Source organism: Chlorocebus sabaeus, chromosome 7 (genome assembly GCF_047675955.1).
Source record: "Chlorocebus sabaeus isolate Y175 chromosome 7, mChlSab1.0.hap1, whole genome shotgun sequence".
NCBI lineage: Eukaryota > Metazoa > Chordata > Mammalia > Primates > Cercopithecidae > Chlorocebus > Chlorocebus sabaeus.
The window spans coordinates 25,043,454-25,071,158 of NC_132910.1; the positions used below are offsets into that span (position 1 = coordinate 25,043,454).

A 27,705-nucleotide genomic window follows, 5' to 3' on the forward strand; every position below is an offset into this window, starting at 1 on the left:
GAGTTGTGTGTCATGACTGGTTTCTCAACGCCATCATGTTTACTGATTACCTTTGCTGGCCTGCCCTGAGGACAATGTTCTTCAGAACCAGCCAGAAAAGAATGTAGTTAGACTTCTGTAAAAGAAAGTCTATGTGCCATTCCAGTGCCATACTCATGCCTGCCATGGAGCAAGACAGTAGAAGACCCTTAAACCTTCAGTATTTTAACTCCTCCACAGATAACAAAGGAGAGAGGGAGAAGCTGGAAGCTACTTCACCCTTCAATTTCAGGCGGCAGTGCAGGGCTCACTGGGGACTAGAGCAGGTCTGCGGAAGCAGCCTTGGTCACCAGTAATCATGAAACTAGGTGGTTCCAGAAGCCTGTGGGGAGAATTCCTCCCCCCATGAAGTTGTTTGGGGAAAACAGACTGGGTGCTATTATGCTGCCAAATTGATGTAAATCTCTAGAAGAGGCTTTCACATGAGCCCCTCAAACTCATCAGCCTCCCAACGCGTCTCCAAATGGTGTCAAATACACACCTGGGGGTGGGACCAGAGCTGGGGCAGGCCCGGGCTCCCTGGCAAGCTTTAGTCTATGCTCACCATACTACACCTCACCCCCAAGAAGACCAAAACCTCTTTCAATTCAATAGCATAGCAACTGCCAACAGCAAGGTATCTTCCATGGCAATTTGCTGGGTGATTTTTGGAGATATTTTTGTTTAGCAAACTGCCTCAACACACATATACTTGCTAAGCTACAAGTATACAATTTCTATTAAACGGATTTCACTTTGGGGCCAATTCAGGCAACTGACTTCAGGTAGGGATAGAGCCTCTTTAGTCACGTTATCTTGGCTTCTAAAGCTGGCTGAAATCCAGAGAATCGAAAAGTCATTCAAGAAACCTAAAATGACCTGCCTGCAAGAAGAGGAAGGACTTTCAGTTTAGGGCAATAATAATGAATAACATTTCCTGAATAATAATAACAATAATAGTAATAATAATTAGAAAGGATTGACTTTCAGAAATTTTTCTCAAGTCAAAGCTCCCGCTACTTTGGTTCCAACTTTTCTCTCTAATTGGAGAGGAGGAGCATCTCCCAGACAGCTGTCTGCCTCAGAGAAGCCAGCCTCCCTAACCCCCTCAGACCCAGGGGATGAGGCCCTGCTGAATCGCTGCTCTCTACTGGCTGGAGCCACACCTCTCTCCACCGCGGGGCGGGGCTACAATGTCCCCCCGGTTAGGGCCGCAGGCAGCTCCTCCCAGCCACCCACCCCACCAGTTCCCATCCTCCGGCCCCCCTCTACCAACCCCTTCTTTCCACACTGCCCCCTGAGTTCAGGGAATTTCCCCAGCATCCCAAAGCCTGAGTTTCCTGCCAGTGGGGAGGGGTGAATGCAGATAAAAGGAGTGCAGAAGGCACGAGGAAACCAAAGTGCTCTGTATCCTCCAATCTCCGCGCCTCCACTCAACTCAGGAACCCGCGACCTTTCACAGAGCTCTCTTGACAACTATGAGCCTCCAGTCCAGCCGCGCGGCCAGTGTCCCGGGTCCTTCGGGCCCCTTGTGCGCGCTGCTAGCGCTGCTGCTGCTGCTGACGCCACCGGGGCCCCTCGTCAGCGGTGAGAGCGCCTGGCACTCCGGCACAGCGGTGCATCCCAGCCTTTGCGGGCCGCTGCATTCCAGGAAACTCTTGCAGCAACCTGCCCTATAAAAATGTCTTTCTTTCTTTCCCAGCTGGTCCCGTCTCTGCTGTGCTGACAGAGCTGCGTTGCACTTGTTTACACTTTACGCCGAGAGTAAACCCCAAAATGATCGGTAAACTGCAGGTGTTCCCCGTAGGTCCGCAGTGCTCCAAGGTGGAAGTGATGTAAGTTCTCCTGTGTTGCTGTGTTCACTGTGACTTAGGCAAGTCCTCCAGCCTGGATCGTCAACCTTTGTGGCTCATGATTGCATGCTCTTTTTCTTTACTTCAGAGCCTCCCTGAAGAATGGAAAGCAAGTTTGTCTGGACCCGGAAGCCCCTTTTGTAAAGAAAAGCATCCAGAAAATATTGGACAGGTATTTGTCCCTTTGAGCTTTGTGGTGTTTTAATATCTTCTCTGGAAAGCATATACTTCACAATGTCCTTATTCTCTCTGTAGGATTTAGAGCATGCTTAGAATTATAAGGTTGTTAAGAAGAATAGGGAAACTTTTTTTTCTGGAATGTTCTGGGGAGACCTTTATCACCAATCTTACATGCCTGAACAATGACACAGAGCTCATTACTGACATCTATTTTTTGTGGGCTCTTTGCTTTTACTGATTTTTTTCCCCACCAAACACTTTTGAAAACCAAATGTAGTAGACAGGAGTGTGGGAATTGGTCATACTAATAAAACTCTTTTCTCAACAGTGGAAAACAAGAAAAACTGAGTAAGAGAAAGGACCATACATCATAAAATTGCACATTCTTCAGCGGAGCAGTTTTCTGGAGATCCCTGGACCCAGTGAGGATAAGAAGAAAGGGTTGGTTTTTTCCAACAGTCCGTTTTCTACATGGATTCCCTATTTTGAAGAGTGTGGGGGAAGCCTACGCTTGTCCCTGAAGTTTACAGCTCAGCTAATGAAGTGTTTAGCATAGTATTTCTGCTATTTACTGTTATTTTACCTGATAAGTTGTTGAACTCTTTGGCAACTGACCATATTGTAAGCAAAGAATCACTGGTTACTAGTTTTTCAATGAATACTGAATTGAAGATAACTATTGTATTTCTATCATATTCCTTAAAGTCTTACCGAAAAGGCTGTGGATTTCATATGGAAATAATGTTTTATTAGTATGTGGCTGAGGGAGGTATCCTGTTGTCCTCACTCACTCTTTTCATAAAATAGGAAATATTTTAGCTCTGTTTCCTGGGGAATATGTTACTCTTTACCCTAGGATGCTATTTAAGTTGTATTGTATTAGAACGCTGAGTGTGTCATACCGTTATCTGTGCAGAATATATTTCCTTATTCAGAATTTCTAAAAATTTAAGTTCTGTAAGGGCTAACATATTCTCTTCCTGTAATTTTAGACATTTGATGTCTTCTTAGTATGGCATAATGTCATGATTTACTTATTAAACTTTGATTTTGTATGCTATTTATTCACTATAGGATGACTATAATTCTGGTCACTAAATGTACACTTTAGATAGATGAAGAAGCCCCAAAACAGGTAAATTCCTGATTGCTAATTTACATAGAAATGTATTCTCTTGGTTTTTTAAATAAAAGCAAAATTAACAATGATCTGTGCTCTGAAAGTTTTGAAAACAAATTTGAACAATTTGAATATAAATTCGTCATTTAGTCTTCCAAAAATATATAGCATTGCTAAGATTTTTAGATGTCTATTGTGGATCTTTTAAAGGTTTTGACCATTCAGTATATTAAAATTGCACTTTCATTTTTTACAGTGTGTCACGTTGGTTTTTGGTAGTTGTACTGTCATTTGGAGAAACAATAAAAGATTTCTAAACCACTCATGTTGTTTCTCCTCCTTCTACTTTTACTATTTACCTTTAATTCTACATTATTCAAAATACTACCTCTGCTCATCTCTGGCTGGCAGAGAGGGCCCTCATTCCCCAATACCATTGCATTGGTTCAACTTTTCTCCATGCTCAGCCCCCTTCCAGTTACTCCTTCACAGCACCAATAGCTTCTGGGGTCTTCAGAAAACACAAATAGGATAAGATTTCCCTATCTAAATTCTTAAATAACTCCCTGTTTCCTAGACATGAAATAAAAGTTGCTAAACACAATGAACGATGTTCTGTCTCATCTCACTCCGGATCGTCAGTATTTCAACTTCCCTGTGCCTCACATTCACTATGGTCAGGCGTTCAGTTCCCTAACTGGACATGTTCTTTCCCCAGGCTCATGACTTTGTATTTACTAGGGCCTCTACCTGGAAAGCCCTTACGTTTTCCTGCATAGAAGAGGAGGTTGATTCATCCTTCAGAACTCAGTTCAAGCAATATCTCCTTCGTGAATTTTCCTTGGCATACTCAACAAAGCTTGTGGTTTGCATCTTGGTATTCTCATAGCATCTTCTAGACATCTGAATTATAACAAATATATTCTATTGCTTTTATTTGTTTATAGGTTTCTTCATCTAACTGTATCAGAGCTTTCCTAGAACATCAACCATATTTCATTCAACTCTGCATTCCAAATGTGTGGGGCATAGAATGACTTAATGAATTAATAAGTTATCCTGACCCTCATGTTGTCAGATATTATACTAAAATCAATAATCTGGCTCATGGTAAATTTTGATTAAATTGTAATTTGTTTACCCTCTTTTCTCCTTCTTGTCAACAAGTAATCCAACAGGGCTTTAGCATGGGTAATCCACCCACCCCTCATTTTCACTTGGCTACCTCTCATCTTTCCTTCCTTTGGGGGTAGTTTACCTATCATTTTCTTGAGGCAATCTTTGTAACTCTTACTCCTCCCAGATTAAGATCCCTTTTCTATACTCTCACAGCACTCCGTACATTTTATTCATAACATTTTCTCATGAAGGTGACTTTAGAGTTTATAGATAGTATATGCATGTGGTCATTTGTTTAGAGTCTGTCTATTGTAGCTTCACTGTAAGTTCCATGAGAGCAGGGACAATGTTTATCATCTTTATCTCAGTTACTCGTACAATGCCTAGCACATAGTGTATATTTAAACAAATGAGTGATTTTGTTAAACAAGTCTCTCTGTCTCTCTAGTATTAAAAGTGTCTTTTCATATAAAATACCTGTTCTTAGGAAAACCAAGAAAATGAAAAGGAGAAGACTAACCAAATTAGTATGTGTATACACACATTCACCCTGTGGCTGAATTAATGTATTATATATGCTTATATTGGCATGTACTTGTACACTTTAGTATATCTAACCTAGGCTTTCCTGTATGTTTTATCTCTCTCTTTATATATAAAATATATTTTAAAAATATAAAAATTTATATATTTTATATATAAAATATAAATTAGATTAATATTTTTAATTATTATATATTGATATATTTAAATAACAGAGAGAACGAAAGAAAGAGACACAAAGATATGAAAAAACTTAAAAAGTAGATTCAGAGATGGGCTTTCTAAACATTTTTTCAACAATAAAAAAGTACAAAATATCTCTAATTTTTTAAAATGCATTAAACTTCTGTGGTCTCTTTTTGCTCTCTCAAATGGTATTTTTTTTTGAACTTATGAATGATACAGTAATTCTGGGGAAACCCTAGAAAGCAAACCAAATTACAAAAATGACCTCTAAATTTCAGTGTTTAAAACAATCCCTGCTATGTCATATTAACTCCAAAATACTTACTGAAAAATGCTTGATTATAAAAGATTAAAGAATACTAAATGCCCTTTGTACAGGTGAAATATAAGATTCATAAAGAAATAAACATTACTGGTTAGTGGTTTTTTTTTTTGAGACCGAGTCTCACCGTCGCCCAGGCTGGGGTTCTGTGACGCAGTCTTGGCTCACTGCAACCTCCGCCTCCCAGGTTCAAGTGATTCTCCTGCCTCAGCCTCCCGTGTAGCTGGGACTACAGGCAAGTGTCACCATGCCTAGTTAATTTTTTGTATTTTTAGTGGAGATGTAGTTTCACCATGTTGGTCAGGCTGATCTCAATGGTTCCTTTTTTTTTTTTTTTTTTTTAAATCATCAAGCTCTGATTTTTTTTTTTTTTTTGAAACAAGACTTGTAAGTTTAGTTTGTTCATAGAAATAGAATGAAACATGGTTTCTAATATCCTTGCAATCCTAGTTGTCAGTCCCATTCTACAAATGGTCACTCTATACAGAAAATAGATTACAGTATATTACAGAAGAGTAATCTAAGAAACTAACTGACAGCTACTCTTCACTCTTCCGACCATTCCTAGTTGATCTTGCTACTAGCAAACTCAAGGACTAATATATTTCGGGAAATTTAATCTAATCTAAATATCCTAGGGATATGTCTTCTAGTTTCTTCATACTAACCCCTAAATACTATTTTCACTCTGTTATCTGTCTGAAACTCTATCTTATGTAAAATCACTTGATATTGAACAAATGCTCAGCTAAAATCTACTCTGTTACTGCTCCAATTCAGACAATTTTCAATGTATAATTAATGTCTTTCATTATACCAGACTTTCCTGTTTGCCTCTATGTGTGACGCATTCACATAATCCTTCAATTCCTGAAGGTATGACAAGATCTATGATAAAATATGACTAGTGGCTTTATTTTTCTATCATAGTTTTAATTCTTGCTTAAGCAAAATAATTGCTGTGCATAACTCTCATGTTGTATATAACTTCAAAATACCTTCCTGTATGTCACAAAATGAGAAATTTACCAGATGAAAGGAGCACTTGGGGATTTCTAGTTGCCTCCCTGACTAAATCAAGGAAGAGGAGGAGAATGTACCATGATTTGGATTTTGGCTGACAGTCCTGGTTCATCCTGAGTCAGCAAAATTAACATTATATTCCTAAGAAGGATTGTTCATACATCAAATATGTGGAGTGAGATAAGAACGCAGAAAGATCTAGAGTTTAGGTGTATAATTTTGTTTCTACAAATTTCAAAGTCCTGTTCCTGAACATAGATAAATTGCAAGGACTCTTCTCTGGAAAATCCACTGTTTTTTTTGTTTTGTTTTGTTTTGTTTTGTTTTGTTTTTTTTCAGTTGGAGTCTCGCTCTTTCGCCTACGCTGGAGTGCAGTGATGCGGTCTCCGCTCACTGCAAGCTCCGCCTCCCGGGTTCACGCCATTCTCCTGCCTCAGCCTCCCAAGTAGCTGGGTATACAGGCGCTCATCACCAGGCCTGGCTAATTTTCTGTATTTTTAGTAGAGACGTTTCTCTAACACATAAATTTATGGTGTTTGTTTTTAATCTAACTCTAGGGTTAAAGAGAAAACTAGTTGACTTATTTCCAGCAAGAGAAGCTAATTATACTTCTTTATATTTTGTGGTGCAGTACAAAATTAGAGCAATTGGATTTCAAATCTAGTTTTGTGTATTTCCAGCTATGTGAGGTTGACAGTTTGTTTCACATCTATCTTCCCCAGCTTCCTCATCTGTAAAATCAGTATAATATCTGTCTCACAGGCACTACCCTGGAACAAAGTAGATTCCTGGTAAATATTATTAATAATTTGTTTCCCAAGACTGCTAGTTCAAACTCCCCTTTACAAACGAGAAAACTGAGAACTTAGTAGTTTAAGCATCCTTATTTTTTTCTAAATTTATTTATATTCTCTTTACATATGCATGATTAATTTTTAGCACTCTTAAAATTTTTCTATGAGTCTTTTTATAGAAGCTTTTGAAAACTATATTCCATTTTTTGTCAAGTACATGGTAACTATCAAAATTTATGATGTATTTTCCTTTATATAAACATTCATCAATCAAATATCAATTTATTAACCTTTATTGGTAATCTTGTTACATACCTGACCCTATGCAAGATCCTTATAAATATGGAAATTATAAAAATGAAGAACTTTCAGTCTGAGTTAAGGTCTCTTTATAGCAAATATACTGTTTCCCACAAAACAAAGATTTTCTAATAAGGAGAGAGAAAGAAAGAGGAGGAGGGACTAGGAGAAAGGAAAAGGAGAAGAAAGAAGGTGGAGAGTGGAGGGGCTTATGTTTTGTGTTGTCTTTTTTTCTTTCTATTTTCTTTCTTCTTTCCCCTTCCCTCTTCTCCTCATCTCTCCCCTTTCCTTCTCTCCCTCCCTTCGTCCTTTCTGTTTATTCCTCAGAAGTAAAATAACGCTATTTAAAAGAGAAGGAGAAGGACCCAGGTACCCTAGCAGGAATCTCAGCCAGCAGCCAACACCAACCACCTCCCACAGGAATGAGGCCAGTTTTGATTTTCACCCATTTCAGTTGCTTCTGACTACACTCACTTAGTTGAGCATAGCAGAAGAATCTCACATTAATATGTAGAATTATCAGAAATAATAAATTGTTGTTTTAAGCCACTAAGTTTAAGGTTGACTTCTTACACAGCAAAAGAGGATCAAACGGTACTTGCTAACAATTGAATGTGTTTGTAGGCTCTGGGAAAACATCGTACTGAAATTTCCTCAAATGAATGAATGTGTAGTGAAACTGGATAACAGTCATACATTTGAGACTCAATAAATTATACTGATTAACATAAACTGAAATGAAAATTCTGGGGCCTGCAAAATTTTGCAGCACTTCTATGTAACAGTACCCAGGAAGATAGTTCCCCAGCCCCACTCCCCCCACTCTTTCCCCACCCACACCTCAGGCTTCACTGGAAGACAGTAAAACCTCCATTAACCTGAGTGCCAGAGGGCTGAATGATTCTTATCAACTGAGAGTCACAGATAAAGCACATTTGTTTTCAGCACTTAATAGAAAATCTTTTATTGACTAGTATTTCAATTTATTGGTTAAAATACTTTAACAAACTGACCCAAAATTTTTACTAGCTCTAGCTCTGTTCAAATTGTTTTTATGATTGATAGCTCATTAACTTTGTACTTAAAATAAGGATCTGGGAAATGTCAGCTCAAAATATTTTATGTAAGGCAGGAATAATATGTCAATTTCAATGGATAGTGGTCCTCTGATGTCTCTAGATATTTTCTTTTAAAATAGCTAACAGGTAAGTTCTGTTTGGGGTCTTAGAAAACTTCTTTGTTGACTGAATGGCTCTGCTATTTATTTCATGACTGAAAGGGAAAAGAGTTGATAAAATTTCTTAGCACATACACACATAAAAACCCATGGTGACAATGTAAGCTTCTTGAAAAAGGCTGTCAAATTATTTTAATATTCAAGAACCTCTGACAATTGTTTTTATCCCTAGTATTCATTCAGATTTATAATTTTGTATAAGCTTACTGCTTTTAACTGAATAACTTATTTGAAAATATCTTTTAACCATTTGTGTACACCTTGCCCTCCATACTGTGCTTCTCATCTTTGAAATCAAAGGGAATAAGGCAAATGATAGTAACAGTAATTAACAATTACAGTCATCATAGTAGTAATAATAGTAGAGTATTATACATATCCTATTACTTTACACAAATATTTTAGATTTCTCTTTAAAAAGAAATAGTTAAATGACTAAGTTACACAAAAATGAGAACTTCATAATGCCTGGCACAGAATAGATGCTTAATCAATATTTTTAAATAAATGAAAACAAGCAAAAAGCTATTTTATATCAAATGCTGACTAATAGCCTTATGAAATTGTAATGACTCAAGAAATGTTTTAATACTTCCTCATGAACCTTGCTGACAATGTATTGTCTGTGACAAACCACATTTGTTGATTAAGACAATGACTTGATGATACTGTGCCCCATGCCTACCTCCTTCCCGGTATCAACGAATTCAAACAGCATCATTACTTCAGAAGACGTTTCATATAGTTTCCTCAAAAGGATTAGTGACTTTTAAAAATTCTTGCTAATGAAACAGGAAAAAAAAAAACTAAATAGCGTTAAATATGGAAAGAAAAAAGTGTCCAGTGAAGCTAGTAAATATTCTCAGCAATGTGTTTAGGGGGTTGAACAGAAAATGAAAGATACTATGAATAGTGTTAGAAACCTTTATCTCTTGCTCTGGAAATTGTTTTGATCTTATGTTTGAATGAAAATGTATCTCATTTGAGAATTCACAATATCTCAATATCAATAATGAGTAAAGGCTATAAAGTCATCTCACAGGAGGAACTAGAAAGAAGCCTGCTCTCCTCATTCTGTGTCCTGCTGAGCTTATCTCTGCAATTGACTCCACATCTCAACTCTCAGAAGAACCCGAACTCTCAGCTTATCCGCTTCCTTTAAGCTTGCTTAAGACTAGAAACTTCTGTGTTGGGACAGGGAGAAAAATCATTTTAGTTTATTATATTGTACTGCTAAACTCTAATTTATAAGAAAAAAAATGAGGTGGAGAAAAATAAGGGATACATTAAAAAACAAGACCAAGGCGGGCGGATCACGAGGTCAGGATGTCGAGACCATCCTGGCTAACGAGGTGAAACCCCGTCTCTACCAAAAATACAAAAAAAAATTAGCCGGGCGTGGTGGAGGGCGCCTGTAGTCCCAGCTGCTCTCGGGAGGCTGAGGCAGAAGAATGGTGTGAACACGGGAGGCGGAGTTTGCAGTGAGCGAGACTCTGTCTCAAACAAACAAACAAAACAAAACAAAACAAACAAAAAACCAAAAACAAACAAACAAACAAACAAAAACAGAAAAAAACCCAGGACCTAACAACTTAAGTCGGCATAGTCAGAAACTATTAAACAAGAAAAACTGACTTAAAAACTTAAGTCAGAAGAAATATTACTACGTTCATTTTTTTTGGCTAGAAAGCAATTTTGCATATTTAATATTTTGAGGATTCCTTCAAATATTCCTTCAAGTGATGGGGCTTGTGCTTTGTGTTGTCTTTTTTCTTTTTTTCTATTTTATTTCTTCTTTCTCCTTCCCTCCTCTCCTTTTCTCTCCCTTTTCCTTCTCTCCCTCTTTACTTTCTGCTTATTTCTCAGAGGTAAAACAGTACTACTTAAAAGAGGAGGAGAAAGATGCAGGTACCGTAGCAGAAATCTCAGCCAGCAACGGACACCAACCCCTTCCCATGTGAATGAGGCCATTTTTAAATCTCAGTCATTTCAGTTGTTTCTGATTGCACCCACTTAAGTGAGCTTAGCAGAAGAACCTCACAATAACATGCAGAATTGTCAGAAATAATAAATAATTGTTCATAAAATTCAGTTAGGAAAAGTAAGAAAAGAATATGGGAAGTTTAAATAACATCCTAAGAGTTATACATAGTTGTAGCACGAAGACTGCTTATAGCTGGGACCACTTGTATCTGCCTTGTTCTTTATTGCCAGTTTTCCAAATGACACTTTCATGCCACACGTTCTATTGGTCATGTGGAGTTCGTAGCTAATTAGAACAAAAAAGAGAAAGCTTCCTTCATGGGATTTACATTTGTTGATTTACTTATTAACACTGCTTAGGACCTACTTTATCTTGCATTATCCTACATGCAACAGGATACATGAGACATTCAGAGAAACCTAGGACATGCCTCTGCCTTTAAAATGTCTAATTCAATTGAACAAGCAAATCTTATAAATGTGACAGTGATCCAGACAATAATATACAATCCAACATGTGAGCTATAGGTATACTTCTGTATCTCTGTGGGGCTTAGTTTATGTGCAATATTTCCCACCAAGCTTTTTAATCAGGACCTGAGAATTCAGAAACAAAGATTCAATTGCAGCTTCTTTTTGTTGTTGTTGTTGGTTTTTTGTTTTGTTTTGTTTTGTTTGAGATGGAATCTCACTCTGTCATCAGTGCTGGAGTGCAAAGGCGCGATCTCAGCTCACTGCAACCTCCGCCTCCCAGATTCAAGCGATTCTCCTGCCTCAGCCTCCAGGGTAGCTGGGATTACAGATGCATGCCACCACGCCCAGCTAATGTTTTGTATTTTTAGGAGAGACGGGGCTTCCCTGTGTTAGCCAGGATGGTCTCGATCTCCTGACCTTATGATCTGCCCGCCTTGGCCTCCCAAAGTGCTGGGATTACAGGTGTGAGCCACCGTGCCCGGCGTGATTGCAGCTTCTAGTAGTTCAAAACATCCTTAGGATCATAAACAAGGCAGAGGTTGAGTAACTATTGTTCCTACTATAGAATGTCATGTAGCCATTAAAAAGAATGGGGCAAAACTACATCGAAGTAGCATAAAAGGATGCTGAACCCATATTTTGATTTATATATATATATATATATATATATATATATATATATTTATTTATTTATTTTGAGACAGAGTTTCACTCTTGTTGCCCAGGCTGGAGTGCAATGGTGTGATTGAACTGATATTTTGAAAGATAAAAGTAAATTGTATAATAATCTATATAGGGGGATCCCATTTATATAGAAAAGACCTTCGTATACCTCTGTGAATAGTATACATGTATCTTTATGTACTAAACGTGTTTCTCTCTGTATATGTATAAATGTGTGCATATAAATCTACATAGAATAGAAAACTAATCCCAAATTCTTACCAATGGTTACCACTGAAGAGCAGTAATGTGGAGTAATGATGATGAGGAACTAGAATGTTTTATTTCAAATATATCTGTAGTGTATGAATTGTTTACCACAAAAGATATCTATTTTTCTATTAGATTGAAAGGAAAGGAAGAAGTCAATATGGTGGGTCTTGCTTTTTAAAGTGTACTGACGTGGCAGAAACAAGTAGCTTATTTTATAATACAAAGGAGGATGCATTTTGTTTATAGATTCTGGATGAAATTACAAAAGATAATGCGTTTGGAAGACAGAAAGAAGCCCATAAGCTAAAATCAAAAGTACATCTTTTATGGTAGTTGGCTCTTATTTTACTCACATACTCCAAACTAATCCAAATATTTATCAACAACCAGGAAAAGAATATCTACTTCCCATAGCTACTAGAAAGAAAAGATAACTCTGTCTTTCAAGGGCCACAAGTTTGTGCTTTTGGGTATTCCTAAAGTCCATTAAGCCTGTACACTGCATTATAGGAAAGTCAGGACATATTGTTACCTAATCATACAAAGAAAATGCATGTGGTATTTCAGCGTAGTTCTTACCTTCCTAAGTAGAGTTCTTACATATGTGCAAGGGAGATAGGTACTAAGAAAGAGTGGGAATGTGAAGTGATGCATAACATGAAACTTAGTAGGAATTTTGTCCTGTCTGGTCTTTCTCTGGGTTGGGCACAGCTTGACAGGCTTATGTGTGGATCACCACATACCCTCACTTCTCCCTTCCCTACCTCTTCCTCCTTTCTGGTTTTGAGGGATAGGATATAAATGACATCTTCAAAGCATGAGAAGCCACTTATCTGCAGACTTGTAGGCAGCAGCTCACTCTCATGTGCAAGTCTTCTGGCTCTGGAAACAACTCTAGCTCAACCTTCTCCATCATGAGCCTCAGACTCAATGCCACCCCTTCCTGTAACAGTGCCAGACCATTTCGTGCCCTGCAGGTGTTGCTGCTTCTGTCACTGCTGCTGACTGCTCTGCCTTCCTGAACCAATGGGCAAAGTAAGAGAAACTTAGGGAAAAGCAGAGGGAGAGACCTGCTGCCTGTACCTGTTGCTGCTTCTGCTATACCTGTGTCTGAGAGAAAGACTAGCTGGTGCCCTGGGTCTGGAGAGTGCCATTATACTAACAGCTCCAATTGGAGGAGGCACACAGAGGGGGCACTTCACATGTGCTGAGCATTCTGCTGGGCACTTTACTAAAGCTTTACAGATCATATTCACAATGGCCTTATGAGAGAAGTACAATTACTGTCAATTTACAAATAAGGAACTGAGCGAAGTATTCATGACCACTAATCACATTTTCTACTCCAGTTCGATGTGTAGACAGTGTCTTGTACATTGAACTGCACTGCGTGTGTGTGAAGTCAGCCTCTGGAATTCATCCCAGCAATGTCATCCCAAACGTCCACATTTATTTGCTGTAAATTATCATGGGCATCTCTAGTCTAACAGTAGAGTAGAGCAAGAAAAATCAATAAAAATGTATTTGGAAGGAGATTCTCAAATAAAAAGGACAAAACACTGTGCAATGGTTAGCCAGGAATTAGGGCTAACCTAGGATGGATCCACCAACATTCATTATTTGGAAGTGGTCAAGTCAGGAGCCCATTGCAACAAAGTCTAAGTGCTGTAAGTCCCTGCTTCTGTGTCATTGCTTCATGAGGAAAGCCCTCCACCTTCACCTCCATCCCCATCTGTATTCTTTTCTGTTTCTCAACAGATAATTCTGTTGTCTCTTGCAGAGTCATGCTGAAAGATGAGAGGAAAAATGTATGCCTGGACTCAGAAGCTCCCAGAATCAAGAAGATAGTCCAGAAAATGTTGGAAGGTGATGGGTCAGCTGCTTAATCTGTTCACTTTCTGCCAAACCTGTTTACCTCCCAGGAAGGTCAAGATTTTAAAGGCTTTCTAGAATTCTTATTTTATCCAAGATACCTACTCTTACTGTGTTAAAATTCAGGTATTTTTCCATTCTGTGTCAAAAATCACATTTTATTCTGAGAAGGCTGGTTAAAAGATGACAGAAAGATGAAAATAAGCAAGCCTAGTTTCAACATAGTATATGGTTTACTCCCTAATTCCTGGCTAACCATTGCACAGTGCTTTGCTCTCTTTATTTGAGAATCTCCTTCCAAACACATTTTTGTTGATTTTTCTTGCTCTGTTTTACTGTTAGTCTAGACATGCCCATGATAATTAACAGACTTTATAATGCTCAATGATATAAGAACTCATACAGAGCCCAGTGTAGAATATTTGCTCAATAAATTTTTGTTAAACTATTTAGGGATGTAATAGAGTTTTCCAATGTGCTAGGATGTCTTGTTTACAACACTCTCTGAAAGTTTTTTCTAATGTTTGTTTTAGCTTTCCAGTGCTGAAAATAATAAAGTTGTTGAGTGTAAGTTTTGTAAGTTGTGATTATTTACTTTAAAGTGAATATATTTTCCACGAGTAGAGTAAAAATATATAGTGAAAACATATCCAGATATTCTATTAAGAAAACTATGGTATTTTCTGGAACAACAAAAAAAGAAAGTTGAAAGAAATTTAAAACCTTGCCCCAATATTAGATTACTTAGCAGGAGACAGAGTGGGGATTTGAAACTGTGCTCTCAATAGTGCACCATGCCACTTTTCTCAACTCTTCTTCTTCAAATGAGGAGATTACATTACATATAACATGGTATTATTGGCATACAAAATAGGACTTAATAAATAGATAGCATATTGTACATACTATAATGATTATAGGAGAATAAATAAGTTCACCTACTCCAACTTGTACATGGACTTTGGGGAAGTACTCATGTACTAAGCATGTAGTTTACAACTTTTGTGCTATTAAGGAATGCTTTCTTTATCTCCTCACCATCATAGGTTCAATACCTTAAAGTGTTTTGTCTCTAAAATAAATGTATATATTAAATAACAGTTAACCAAAACTATACATAAACATGTAATAAAGCAGTAAATGCAAATTGCAATTCTTCTCTTTAGCTTTTTTCCTAATTATTCAAAGCAGCTCAAGCATCTCACTCATATCTCTTGTGTTTTACCACTGAAACTTGTCAAGGCCAGCTACTGAGACATAGCACAGTGTTGGCACTACATTTATTCTTCATGAGATGCAAGTGTCTCTTACTTTTGTGTGCAGTTATTGAGTTATTCTATTTAGATGCAGAGAAAGGGTAGTTTAATTGCCACTCGCTGCTGCCTGAATTCCTGTATGCTGCCAGTGTTGAAATCTGGGGATAAGGTTGTACAGACCTTCTATGTTGTCCATTGAAACGTAAAACCATCCCTTTTATTTATTCTCTACACTGTTAATTTTCAGTTCCATGGAAATGTAGGAATTACAATGTGTTCTGCAACAGCCATTGAGTTGTATACCGGATGTTTAAAAATACAGTCAAATGTTGCTTAACGATGGGGATACGCTCTGGGATATGCATCACTAGGCAATTGTTTTCATTGTGTAAAAAATCATAGAGTGTACTTACACAAACCTGGTATAGCCTACTACACACCTAGGCCATGTGTTATGGCCTATTGCTCCTAAGCCACAAACCTGTACAGTATGTTACTGTACTGAATAGTGCAGGCAAATGTAATATAATGATAAGTATGTATGTGCCTAAACATATTTAAACATAGAAAAGGTATGGTACAAGTATGGTCAAATAGAAAATGGTAAACCTGTAGAGAGCACTTGCCATGAATGGAGCTTGCAGGACTGGAAGTTGCTCTGAGTGAGTCAGTGAGTGAGTGATGAGTAAAGTGAAGTCCCAGGACATTACTGTCCAATCCCGCAGGCTGTATAAACACTATACACTTAGGCTACATTAAGTTTCTAAAAAATATTTTTTTATTCAATGTTAAATTAACCTTAGCTTACCGTAACATTTTTATTTTATAAATGTGTGAATTCTTTTAATTTTTTGACTCTTTTATAGTAATACTTCACATAGAACACAAACACATTGTACAGCTATAAATATATTTTTTGTTTTCTATCCTCATTCTATAAAACTTTTTAATTTTTAATTTTTTTCTCCTTTTAAACTTTTCTGTTGAAAACTAAGACTCAAACATACAAATTTGCCTATATGAGGTCAGAATCATCAATCATTGTCCTCCACATTCATTTCTCGTATCATGGGCAATAAGACACATGGAGTGGTCGTCTTCTAAAATAACAATGTCTTTTTCTGAAATATTTTCTGAAGGGCCTTCCAGAGGCTGATTCATAGTTAACTCTTCTTCCAGTAGTAGTAGAAGGAGTTCACTCTAAAATAATGATTAAAGAGTACAATATAGTAAATACACAAACCAGATACAGCATTGTTTATTATAATTATCAATTTTTATGTACTGTACATAATTGTATGTGATATACTTTTATGAAACTAGAAGCACAGTAGGTTTGCTTACACCAGCATTACCACAAACACATGAATAATACATTCGCTTGCTATGATTTTACAACAGCAATGGTGTCACAAGGCAATAGGAAATTTTTAGCTCCACTATAGTCTTATGGGATCATCATCATATACACAGTCTATTACTGCCCAAAACATTGTTATGTAGTGCATGACTGTATATAAGTCACAGAGAATTGTTATTGAAGAGATCACTATCTGGTGGGAGAGGCAGACTACTGGACAAATAATTGCGACCATATGTGACACATGTCAATATAGATGTATGTTCCAATTATACGCTCTAATTGCTCCAATTGAGTAGACATATGAACATGTCAAAGCCTCGTCATCATCATTTTCAACACATTATCTTCACTACTGTAGCTGCTTTGCATTGAGTCCCTACCAGTACATTGAAATAGTGATAAACTTTATGATATTTAATGTCACAGTGTTTTCCATTTAAGAAACAAAACCATTTTAAACACTTATAAATATAGAGATACACACACACACATATATATATCTACAATATATGTGTGTGTATGTTTGTGTATTCTGTGAGAAATAGGAAAAACAGAGTTCTGCAAGATAGAACAATAAGGGAACACGATTACATATAGCTGTCAGGGAAGGTCCACCTAAGGGAGTGATATTTAAGCTGATACCAGAAATATGAATAGGTCCTAGCCAGCTGAATAGGCAGGTGTTGGGAGAGTAGGAGAAAGAATTGCATATTCCTACAAAAATGCAGGCTTTCTAAGCATTAGAATATCAGCTAGTTCCATCCAGTGGGTCCCTGACACCCTTCACCACTGTTAGTCAGTGTGACAGGGAACCTCGGGCTTTGGGTTAAGGGTGTACCTTGCCCTGATCAAGAGCCAAAGTCATTCTTTTTTAGAGAAGGGAAGACAGTCGATATGGATCTCTTCCCCTTTCCCATGTGGGATTCTGTTGCATCCCCTCCACTGTCACCTCCCATCATTCTCACACTCAACTCCCAGATGCCCTGAATCCTCCTGCAGAGAGCATCACTGCTCCCCACCAACAGTGCAGCCCATCTCACCCTGTCACTGGCACAGACTGAAGACAGCAGGTACCGGAAGACGTGGCCTGGCAAACTCTCCTTGTCCTCTCTTCTGGACTATTATTCAGGATGGGAACAATGAAGAAACATCCAGAAGCTAAGTTTTTATAAAAATAAAATATATTTTATTACTTCTGCAATTTTTCTGCAATTTTTACTAAGAGTTACGGAAAATAGACCTTGCATCCTAGAGTATACTGGGTGATTGTCGGTGGAGCCTGGTGAATCCCATCCAGAGACTAGGGAAGTTTTCCACATGCAGGTGAAATTCAGAAGAGTCAATGCCTAGAGACCAAATTAAACTTATTAGTATCAGAAAACAATTGCGAACAACACACTCTTCAAACACACAGCCGCCAAACTCAGTAGTAATCAATAAGTAATCAATACTGAAGTCAGGAGCACATGAGCAGCTCTTGAGAAGGAAACAAGAACTGTCTGGGTCCTGAAGCCCCCTGCTGTGTAAGTTGCATGGTGACTACAGAGAGCTCTACTATGATACAATACAGAAAACATTTCTCTTCTAAGATGCAAGTAGTGCTTCTAACTCCACAAATGTAAGTGTATATAAACTAGGGTTGAAGGTAAGCATTTTTGTAACAGCTCCCAGTCAAGGCAGCTGCCCCCAGCCTTTTGTTTTATAATCTTGGCTGGCCAGAGTCCGAGTCTTCACAGCACTGTCTTAGCTCCTGCACTACAGTTCCTCGCTGTCCACCCCCGGCTTCCGGACTGGAAGAACAGGGACGGAGGATAAAAGAAGACTGGTGAGGCCAGGATTCACTGCCTGCAGAACCCCAGCCCGACTTTCCCTGCGCACTAGGATCCTGCTGGAACCTCTGCTGCAACATGAGCTCCGCAGCCAGGTCCCGCGCCAACCTCCCGGAGATGTTGTTCCTGGCATTGCTGCTCCTGTCAGTTGTGGTCGCCTTCGCCAGCGGTGAGGGCAGAAACCAGACTGGAAGGGCCAGCAGCGGCGAGGGGGGAATGCGGGAAGCTCTGGGGCTGGGGAGGAATCCTCTAGGATCATGATCGCAGCTACACTTACCGCGAGCGTGCTGAGTGTGCGGGTACAGTGGCAGGCTGCAGGGGCACCTCGCCACCTGATCAGCACAACTTCTGAGAGAGGTATGATTTATGGCTAATGAAAAGAAGGCTGAAGGTAGTGGAAAAAGTCCCTAAAGTACCTCTGTCTACTCATGGAGTCACCATTCCGTCCCCTCCTCCTCTCTTACACCCTCCCTTTCCCCCTCAGCTGAAGCTGAAGAAGACGGGGACCTGCAGTGCCTGTGTGTGAAGACCACCTCCCAGATCTGTCCCAGGCACATCACCAGCCTGGAGGTGATCAAGGCCGGACCCCACTGCCCCACTGCCCAACTGATGTGAGTCCTCGCACTACCTCAGTCAGTGCCCCCACTCCGTGCCTCCTTTGCCCATTCCTCCCCCTTCTAATGCCATTTGCAAACCCAAGGACTGAAAGGCGCACCTCTTCTCTTTTCCCTGCCAGAGCCACGCTGAAGAATGGAAGGAAAATTTGCTTGGACCTGCAAGCCCCGCTGTACAAGAAAATAATTAAGAAACATTTGGAGCGTTAGCTACTAGCTGCATGAGTGTGCACTTTCAATCTAACTGTGAAAGAATCTTCTGATGTTTGTATTATCCTTCTTATATTAAGAAAATAAATCAAGTTGTGGTATCAATCTATTTCTTAACAATATTGCAAAAATAATGCTGACACATCACAATTTCATATTTTAAAATTTCCAGAATTTTAAGCAAAAAGCGTTGTGAAGGAAAACTTGGCTTAATAAAAACTGATTCTGTTCAGTGTTATATGTTAGCTGATACGTATTTGTTCATTTATATGATTGCAGTACTTTATAGCTACATATTTACCTTGAATGTTAAAATTAGCTTGCCAATAAATATTAGTAGCTCTTAAGCATTACTCCACAGCTTGTTTTTTTTAAAAAAAATGAAGTAAATAAGCAACACTCTGCTTTTATCCCCACAAATTCCTTAACATTGAAGATATTAAGATTCTGGAAACTAGGAGAAGTGTGAGGTAATATTTTCATTCATCCTTTAGGAAGACATTGCTCTATACTGGGGATAAATGAAGGAGTTGTAACGTGGGCATATTAGTTTCCTGTTGCTTCTGTAACAAATTACCACAAACTCAGTGGCTTAACCAACACGAATTTATTGTCTTGTAATTCTAGAGGTCTCAAGTCCAAAGTAAGTCTTAAAGGTTAAACTCAAGCTGTCCCCAGAGCTGTATTCCTTCTGAAGGCTCTAGAAGAGAATCTACTTCCTCCTCTTTTTCACCTGCATTCCTTGCCTCATAACCCTTTTCCCAGTCTTCAACCTGCATCACTCCGACCTCTACTTCTCCTCTGTCTCTGCTGACTCTTCTACCTTTTATATCCCTCTTACCTCTCATAGGAGGCTTGTGAATACATTGGGTTCACTTGAATAATTCAGAAACGCTTTCCAACTCAAGTTCTCTAATACATCTGTATATCTATATATCTATATCTATATCTATATCTATATCTATCTATCTATTTATAGATACATATATATTCGCCATGTTAAGCAACATATTCATAGTGTCCAGAGAGTAGAACACAAGGATCTCAGGGGTGGGGGGCATTATTCAGCCTACCACCAAGGACCAGAAGGCAGAACCTACTTGAGGCAGGAGAAAGCTACAGACCCTTGTTCATGAGCTAATGCAAGTTTGACTTAATATGACAAGGTGTACAGATAGGATTAAGATCTATGATAAAATACAGATGGTATAATTCAATCTCTGCGGTGGGCTGGAAAGGAGGGAGATACCTAGGATGACAAACTAAAATAAACAAAATTAATAGATACAAAATAATAGATACAAACTAAAATAAACAAAATTAATAGATAATAAATTAATTAAGATAATAGATAGTATTATTCCCGTTATAGAGATGAGGTGACAGTCTTTGGAAGGACACAGCTTGTCAGAGGCTGAGCAGATCATTCTGACTCCTGACTCCCTGCTCTTGCTTTCACATTGTGCTGTCTTTCACACAGGAAAGTGGCATGTTAGCAAAATCCATGAACTAGCTGTTAAAGGTGGAGTACAAATTTGTTGGGGGGATGGGCGGGGCGGGCAATGGGAAGACTGGAACTGCCTCAAGATAAATAACAAGTAGAAAGACACAAGATCATTTTAAGTCCTTTGCATGTTTGAACAACAGTTCATAGTTCTGCAGGGTTGGAGTATCTATGGGGAGAGTGAATGAAAAAAGGTCTCCCAACCAGTTTTTGCCCACTTAGTGTTTTTTTATCTTCAGTACAACTTATGCACTACTACCCAAATTATATTTCCAAAACCCAAATATTTCATTTCCCTGAATAAAATATTCAAGGTCCAAAGTCCTTAACCTGGCATCCCAGGCTGTGCCACACTCACTTTTCCTCTGTGCCTTAGTTTTCATATATGTGAAATGAGGACATTATGAGTGTCTAACTTTATGGATTGATTATCTTAAGAACTAGATAGAGGATAGATGCAAAACATTTGGCACAGTTCCTTATACACAGTCTGAGCTTAAAAATGAAGGGCTATTAATTCTATTATAGTATTACATTACTGGTATCAATATTTCTCTTAATGCACCATTCCAGTTACTTTGGAGTGTTGAGTAAGAATTTTTTTTCTTTTTGTAAGACAGAGTCTCACTCCGTCACCCAGCAACCTCCGCCACCCAGGTTCAAGTGATTCTCATGCCTCAGCCTCCTGAATAGCTGGGATTACAGGCAAGTGCCACCACCCCCAGCTAATTTTTGTGGTTTTGGTAGAGACTGGTCTCATCTTGTTGGCCAGCCTGGTCTCAAACGCCTGGCCTCAAGTGATCCACCTGCCTCAGCCTCCCGAAGTGCTCAGATTACAAGCATGAGCCACTGCGCCCGGCCTGAGTAAACAATTTAACAGAGGGTGTTTTTTGTTATTGTTGTTGTTTTGGAGATAAGTTTTCTTTTTCTTTTCTTTTTTTTTTTTTTTTTTTGGTAAGAAATACTGGCTAGAGCAATCAGACAAGAGAAAGAAATAAAGGGTATTCAGTTAGGAAAAGAAGAAGTCATATTGTCACTGTTTGCAGATGATATGATTGTACATTTAGAAAACCCCATCGTCTCAGCCCAAAATCTCCTTAAGCTGATAAGCAACTTCAGCAAAGTCTCAGGATACAAAATCAATGTGCAAAAATCACAAGCATTCTTATACACCAGTAACAGACAAACAGAGAGTCAAATCATGAATGAACTCCCATTCACAATAGCTTCAAAGAGAACAAAATACCTTGGAATGCAACTTACAAGGGATGTAAAGGACCTTTTCGAGGAGAACTACAAACCGCTGCTCAGTGAAATAAAAGAGGACACAAACAAAAGGAAGAACATACCATGCTCATGGATAGGAAGAATCAAGATTGTGAAAATGGCCATACTACCCAAGGTAATTTATAAATTCAATGCCATCCCCATTAAGCTACCAATGACTTTCTTCACAGAATTAGAAAAAACTGCTTTAAAGTTCATATGGAACCAAAAAAGACCCCACATTGCCAAGACAATCCTAAGCCAAAAGAACAAAGCTGGAGGCATCACGCTACCTGACTTTAAACTATACTACAAGGCTACAGTAACCAAAACAGCATGGTACTGGCACCAAAACAGAGATATAGACCAATGGAACAGAACAGAGTCCTCAGAAATAATACCACACATCTACAACCATCTGATCTTTGACAAACCTGACAAAAACAAGAAATGGGGAAAGGATTCTCTATTTAATAAATGATGCTGGGAAAATTGGCTGGCCATAAGTAGAAAGCTGAAACTGGATCCTTTCCTTACTCCTTATATGAAAATTAATTCAAGATGGATTAGAGACTTAAATGTTAGACCTAAAACCATAAACACCCTAGAAGAAAACCTAGGCAATACCATTCAGGACATAGGCATGGGCAAGGACTTCATGTCTAAAACACCAAAAACAATGGCAACAAAAGCCAAAATTGACAAATGAGATCTAATTAAACTAAAGAGCTTCTGCACAGCAAAAGAAACTACCATCAGAGTGAACAGGCAACCTAAAGAATGGGAGAAAATTTTTGCAATCTACTCATCTGACAAAGGGCTAATATCCAGAACCTATAAAGAACTCAATCAAATTTACAAGAAAAAAACAAACAACCCCATCAAAAAGTGGGCAAAGGATATGAACAGACACTTCTCAAAAGAAGACATTCATACAGCCAACAGACACATGAAAAAATGCTCATCATCACTGGCCATCAGAGAAATGCAAATCAAAACCACAATGAGATACCATCTCACACCAGTTAGAATGGCAATCATTAAAAAATCAGGAAACAACAGGTGTTGGAGAGGATGTGGAGAAACAGGAACACTTTTACACTGTTGGTGGGACTGTAAACTAGTTCAACCAATGTGGAAAACAGTGTGGCAATTCCTCAAGGATCTAGAACTAGAAATACCATTTGACACAGCCATCCCATTACTGGGTATATACCCAAAGGATTATAAGTCATGCTGCTATAAAGACACATGCACACTTATGTTTATTGCGGCACTATTCACAATAGCAAAGACTTGGAATCAACCCAAATGTCCATCAGTGACAGATTGGATTAAGAAAATGTGGCACATATACACCATGGAATACTATGCAGCCGTAAAAAAGGATGAGTTCGTGTCTTTTGTAGGGACATGGATGCAGCTGGAAACCATCATTCTCAGCAAACTATCACAGGAACAGAAAACCAAATACCACATGTTCTCACTCATAGGTGGGAATTGAAGAACAAGATCACTTGGACACAGGAAGGGGAACATCACACACTGGGTCCTACTGTGGGGAGGAGGTAGGGGAGAGAGATAGCATTAGGAGATATACCTAATGTAAATGACGAGTTAATGAGTGCAGCACACCAACATGGCACATGTATACATATGTAACAAACCTACACGTTGTGCACATGTACCCTAGAACTTAAAGTATATATAAATAAAGAGAAATATGCCCAAAACATAGTAAGTGACAAAAGACTATATATTGTGATTCTACTTTTTAAAATGTGTATATACATAAAAAGTATATAAAAAAAAACCAGAATGTTTTGAGTGGCAAAATTAAAGATTTTTCTTTTTTTAAAAAAAAAGGAGCAAAATATTGCAATAGCAATGAAATTGTTCAAAACAAATGAACTTTGAAGGAGAAAATAGTGGAAATAAGATGTGTGTGGCGTGATTTTGTTTTTGCTGATTTCCCTTTTGTTGCCTGTCTCAGACAGCATACTTAGCTTTATTTAACAGTTTGTTGATGTGACTTTTAAAGGGTCAAAAGAGCAAAACGAATTTTGCAAAGTCAAACGATGCTGGAATGCTGGTGCCTCATTTATCCTTGCTTCAGAATGACTTTAGTCTAACTGTCCTGAGAACACTTTTGAGTCATATGTTAATCTGTTTTGCATTGCTGTAATGGAATACCTGAGGTAATTTATTAAAAAAAAAAAAAAAAGAAAAAAAAGGAGAAGAAGAAGCTTATTTGGCTCACAGTTCTGTAGGCTGTACAAGCATGGCACCAACACTGCTCAGCTTCTGGTGAGGCCTCAGGAAGCTTTTACTCATGGTGGAAGGCAAAGGGGGAGCAGGCATTTGTGATGGTTAATACTGAGTGTCAACTTGATTGGATTGAAGGATGCAAAGTGTTGATTCTGCACGTGTCTGTGAGGGTGTTGCCAAAGAAGATTTACATTCGAGTCAGTGGGCTGGGAAAGGCAGACCCACGCTGAATCTTGGTGGGCACAATCTAATCAGCTGCCAGTGCGACTAGAATGTAAGCAGGCAAAAAAAAAAAAAAAAAAAAAAAAAAAAAAAAAAAAAAAAAAGAAACGTGAAAAGAGAAACTGGCCTAGTCTCCCAGCCTACATCTTCCTCCCATGCTGGATGCCTCCTGCCCTCAAATATTGGACCCCGAGTTCTTCAGTTTTGGGACTCCGACTGCCTCTCCTTGCTCCTCAGCTTGCAGACAGACAGCCTGTTGTGGGACTTTGTGATCGTGTGAGTTAATATTTAATAAACTCCCATAAGTATATATATACGTTTTTTTCCAGCCCAGCTGGAAAGTTAAATCTTCTGGACTATAACGTTCCTTTAATCTCAGTCTCCATCCCTGACCTGGGGTTGGAGTCTCGAGGAAAATCATGAAAAACAGCTTCTGTGGTAAAATGCCACACCAAATCGAATGTTGTCTGGATTGTTGAATATATATGGAATACACACACACACATACACACACACACACATTTCATTAGTTCTATCCCTCTAGAGAACCCTGACTAATACAGTGTGTCACATAGTGAGAGAAAGGGAGAAAGAGAGAAGAAGGAGGTGCCAGATTCCTTTAAATAGCCAGTTTTGTACACTAACAGAGTGAGAACTTATTCATTACCGTGGGGAGGGCACCAAGCCATGCGTAAGAAATCTGCTCCCATGACCCAAACACCTCCCACTAGGCTCCACTTCCAACACTGGGGGCCACGTTTCAACATCAGATCTGGAGGGGACACACGTCCAAACTATATTAAATTACTGCATTTATCAGAATGGGCATGGGGAGAGAGGGTTTGCTCCTTGGAAAATCCCAAATGACACAGCAACTCCCTGTTATTGTTTCAACATTCGTGGAGTAATAAAGATTCAGTGCATTTAAACTCCCCTCTAGATGGAGGTAGTCAGCATAAAATATCCACAAATTAGGGACTTACCACATAGTCATGGCATCTATCAATGAAACAAAACCATCAAAGAACATTTGGACCTTGCAAGTTGTTTTGCATTTTTGTTATTATTGCTTTTTTTTTCCTTCTAAGAACTTTGTGGTAAAATAATTTCCTCTGTAATGCATAGGATATTGAAGACTTGTTTTTAAATACATATTCATATTTTTCTCATTGTAAAAGACAATGCATGTTCACTCTAAGTAACAGCAAACAGAGGCAAAAGAATAGAAACAAATTTTTAAAATTTGTAATTTCGCCACTCAATGTTTTTATTCTCTTTGGAGATATCATTTGACATGGCTATAAGTTGAAGTGCTAATTTTCAATAAAGTATCAATTATTTGTATGCAGTCATAAAGAAAACACTTAGTAATTATTTTAAGTGCATTGCAAGCAGTTAGGGAGCATTCTGGTCCCAATTTTACAAATAGAAAACCAAGTCTAGGGTAATATAATTAGTTTTCGTTGGCCAGAGAATGAATAGCTAACCTATGTGATCTAGCATTCACTTATACATATTTGTAAATCCTATGATTGTTACCTTCAGTGTGTGTGTATGTATGAGTGTATGTATGTATATATTTCCGCACATACAGATATATACACACACAAACATAAAACAAATTCATAATACGATACTTACATTTGCTTTGTACTGTGTGTCCACATATTTTGTGTTCTCTTCTACTCTGTCCTACCACACTCCATTTTTTAAAAAGATGTTGGTCACACCACTATAAAGTGATTTCATAACTTACTGATGTATCGTGATGTGTAGTTTAAAAACACTTTTCCAGTTATTTGATTAAAGAGTTAAGCTCTGACGGTCTATATTAGATTCCACACTCCAGATAAAATGCTTGGAGAGCCAATAGGGGCATGACAGTGAGGCCCAGCTGGGAAGTTAAATCTCCTGGTCTACAGTGTTCCTTTAATCTCAATCTCCATCCCAGATCTGGGGTTGGAGTCTCAAGGAAACCCATGAAAACAGCTTCTGTGGTAAAGATGTCACACCAAATAGGATATTGTCTGGATTGTTGAGATTCTAGGTCCTTTTCAGCTAGGACTACCATTTATATTCACTGCCCATCTGCTTCAGCAGTGTACCTCCTAGCTTGGTCCCAAATGTAAATTGAGTTAAGAACAGAAAACACATTGATTTCTAGGAGGGCTTGAATAAAAGCAACATATACATACTCAGTGAACTAAACTAGCTGTTATCCAAAATTCTTCTTCTCATATGGGGTTTTCCTCATTATTCCTGTACGTGCTGGCATTAGCCCAGTGGGTTTTTGAGTAAGACAGTTTGGGTTATATCTCAGCTTTGACTCTGTGTGACCCTGGGTCTCCTCAGTTCCCTTATTCCAAAACAAGGACAATAAAGCCCACCACACAGAGTATTGAAAAGGATTAAATCATACTTATAATAGGATCCAGTATGGGTTCTGACTCAGAATTGAAATCTAGTAAATAAATGTTTACTTTCCTTTCCTTGGAGTTCTACTCTCAGGGCACATAACATTTCCAACAGAAGCCGCAATACCTGAGCTAGCAACCAACTCTTTAAAAATACAGCCAACAAGCCAGTTCTTCCCTTGCTCAGAACCACAACCCAAAGCTTGGGTGCAGACAGCTAGTTAAGAAAAAATTTAGCATGACAGACACAAGTAGTATTTTCCTGATAACAACTAAAAGAAAATTAAATAACAAAACCACAATGTTTGTCAGCCATCATGTCCATAAGATTACAAAATATACAGGACACTAGATGTCTTGTATATTTTATACAGGAGGCTGGCTTAGCTATTTTTCCAAGAAAGAAAACAAGAAAAAATAAACTTTAGACTTAAATTTGCCAAGTATTTACTTCTTCATTGAAGCAGACCCAACATGAGGATTATGTCACTATCCAGCATTTGTGGTGAGAGGCAATGCAACTTGAAACAGAGCAGTTAAGGCAGAGTTGGAATAGCCAGCTCTTACTTATCAGCTGTGTTGGAGAATCAGTCTTCTTCTCTCAGTAATTCTAGGGATAGCTATAGGGACTATTAGGAAATAAGCAATAAAGCAATTTACACATGCCTCCATCAGGATAACTATTAAGCTTCACTGTAATTATTCCTTTATCTATTTTCCTACTTTAAATCAGAGAATAAGGATTAAACCTATTCCATCTCTTCATTCTGGATTTCAGAAAAATGCTGATAGAGTAGGT

At 38.3% G+C, this 27,705-nt stretch overlaps 2 protein-coding genes across 2 annotated transcripts; both read left to right on the top strand.

The window, feature by feature from the left end:
- Nucleotides 1-1,399: 1,399 nt before the first annotated feature.
- CXCL6 (C-X-C motif chemokine ligand 6) lies at nucleotides 1,400-2,991 on the top strand. Its single transcript, XM_007998873.3, has 4 exons — nucleotides 1,400-1,605; nucleotides 1,721-1,853; nucleotides 1,960-2,043; nucleotides 2,380-2,991. The coding sequence occupies exons 1-4, from the start codon at nucleotides 1,497-1,499 to the stop codon at nucleotides 2,423-2,425; spliced, it is 372 nt and encodes a 123-aa protein (XP_007997064.3). The 5' UTR covers nucleotides 1,400-1,496; the 3' UTR covers nucleotides 2,426-2,991.
- A 15,158-nt stretch (nucleotides 2,992-18,149) lies between these two features.
- PF4V1 (platelet factor 4 variant 1) lies at nucleotides 18,150-19,583 on the top strand. The gene is made up of 3 exons (XM_007998874.3): nucleotides 18,150-18,577; nucleotides 18,893-19,019; nucleotides 19,145-19,583. The coding sequence occupies exons 1-3, from the start codon at nucleotides 18,487-18,489 to the stop codon at nucleotides 19,230-19,232; spliced, it is 306 nt and encodes a 101-aa protein (XP_007997065.3). The 5' UTR covers nucleotides 18,150-18,486; the 3' UTR covers nucleotides 19,233-19,583.
- Nucleotides 19,584-27,705: the final 8,122 nt, after the last annotated feature.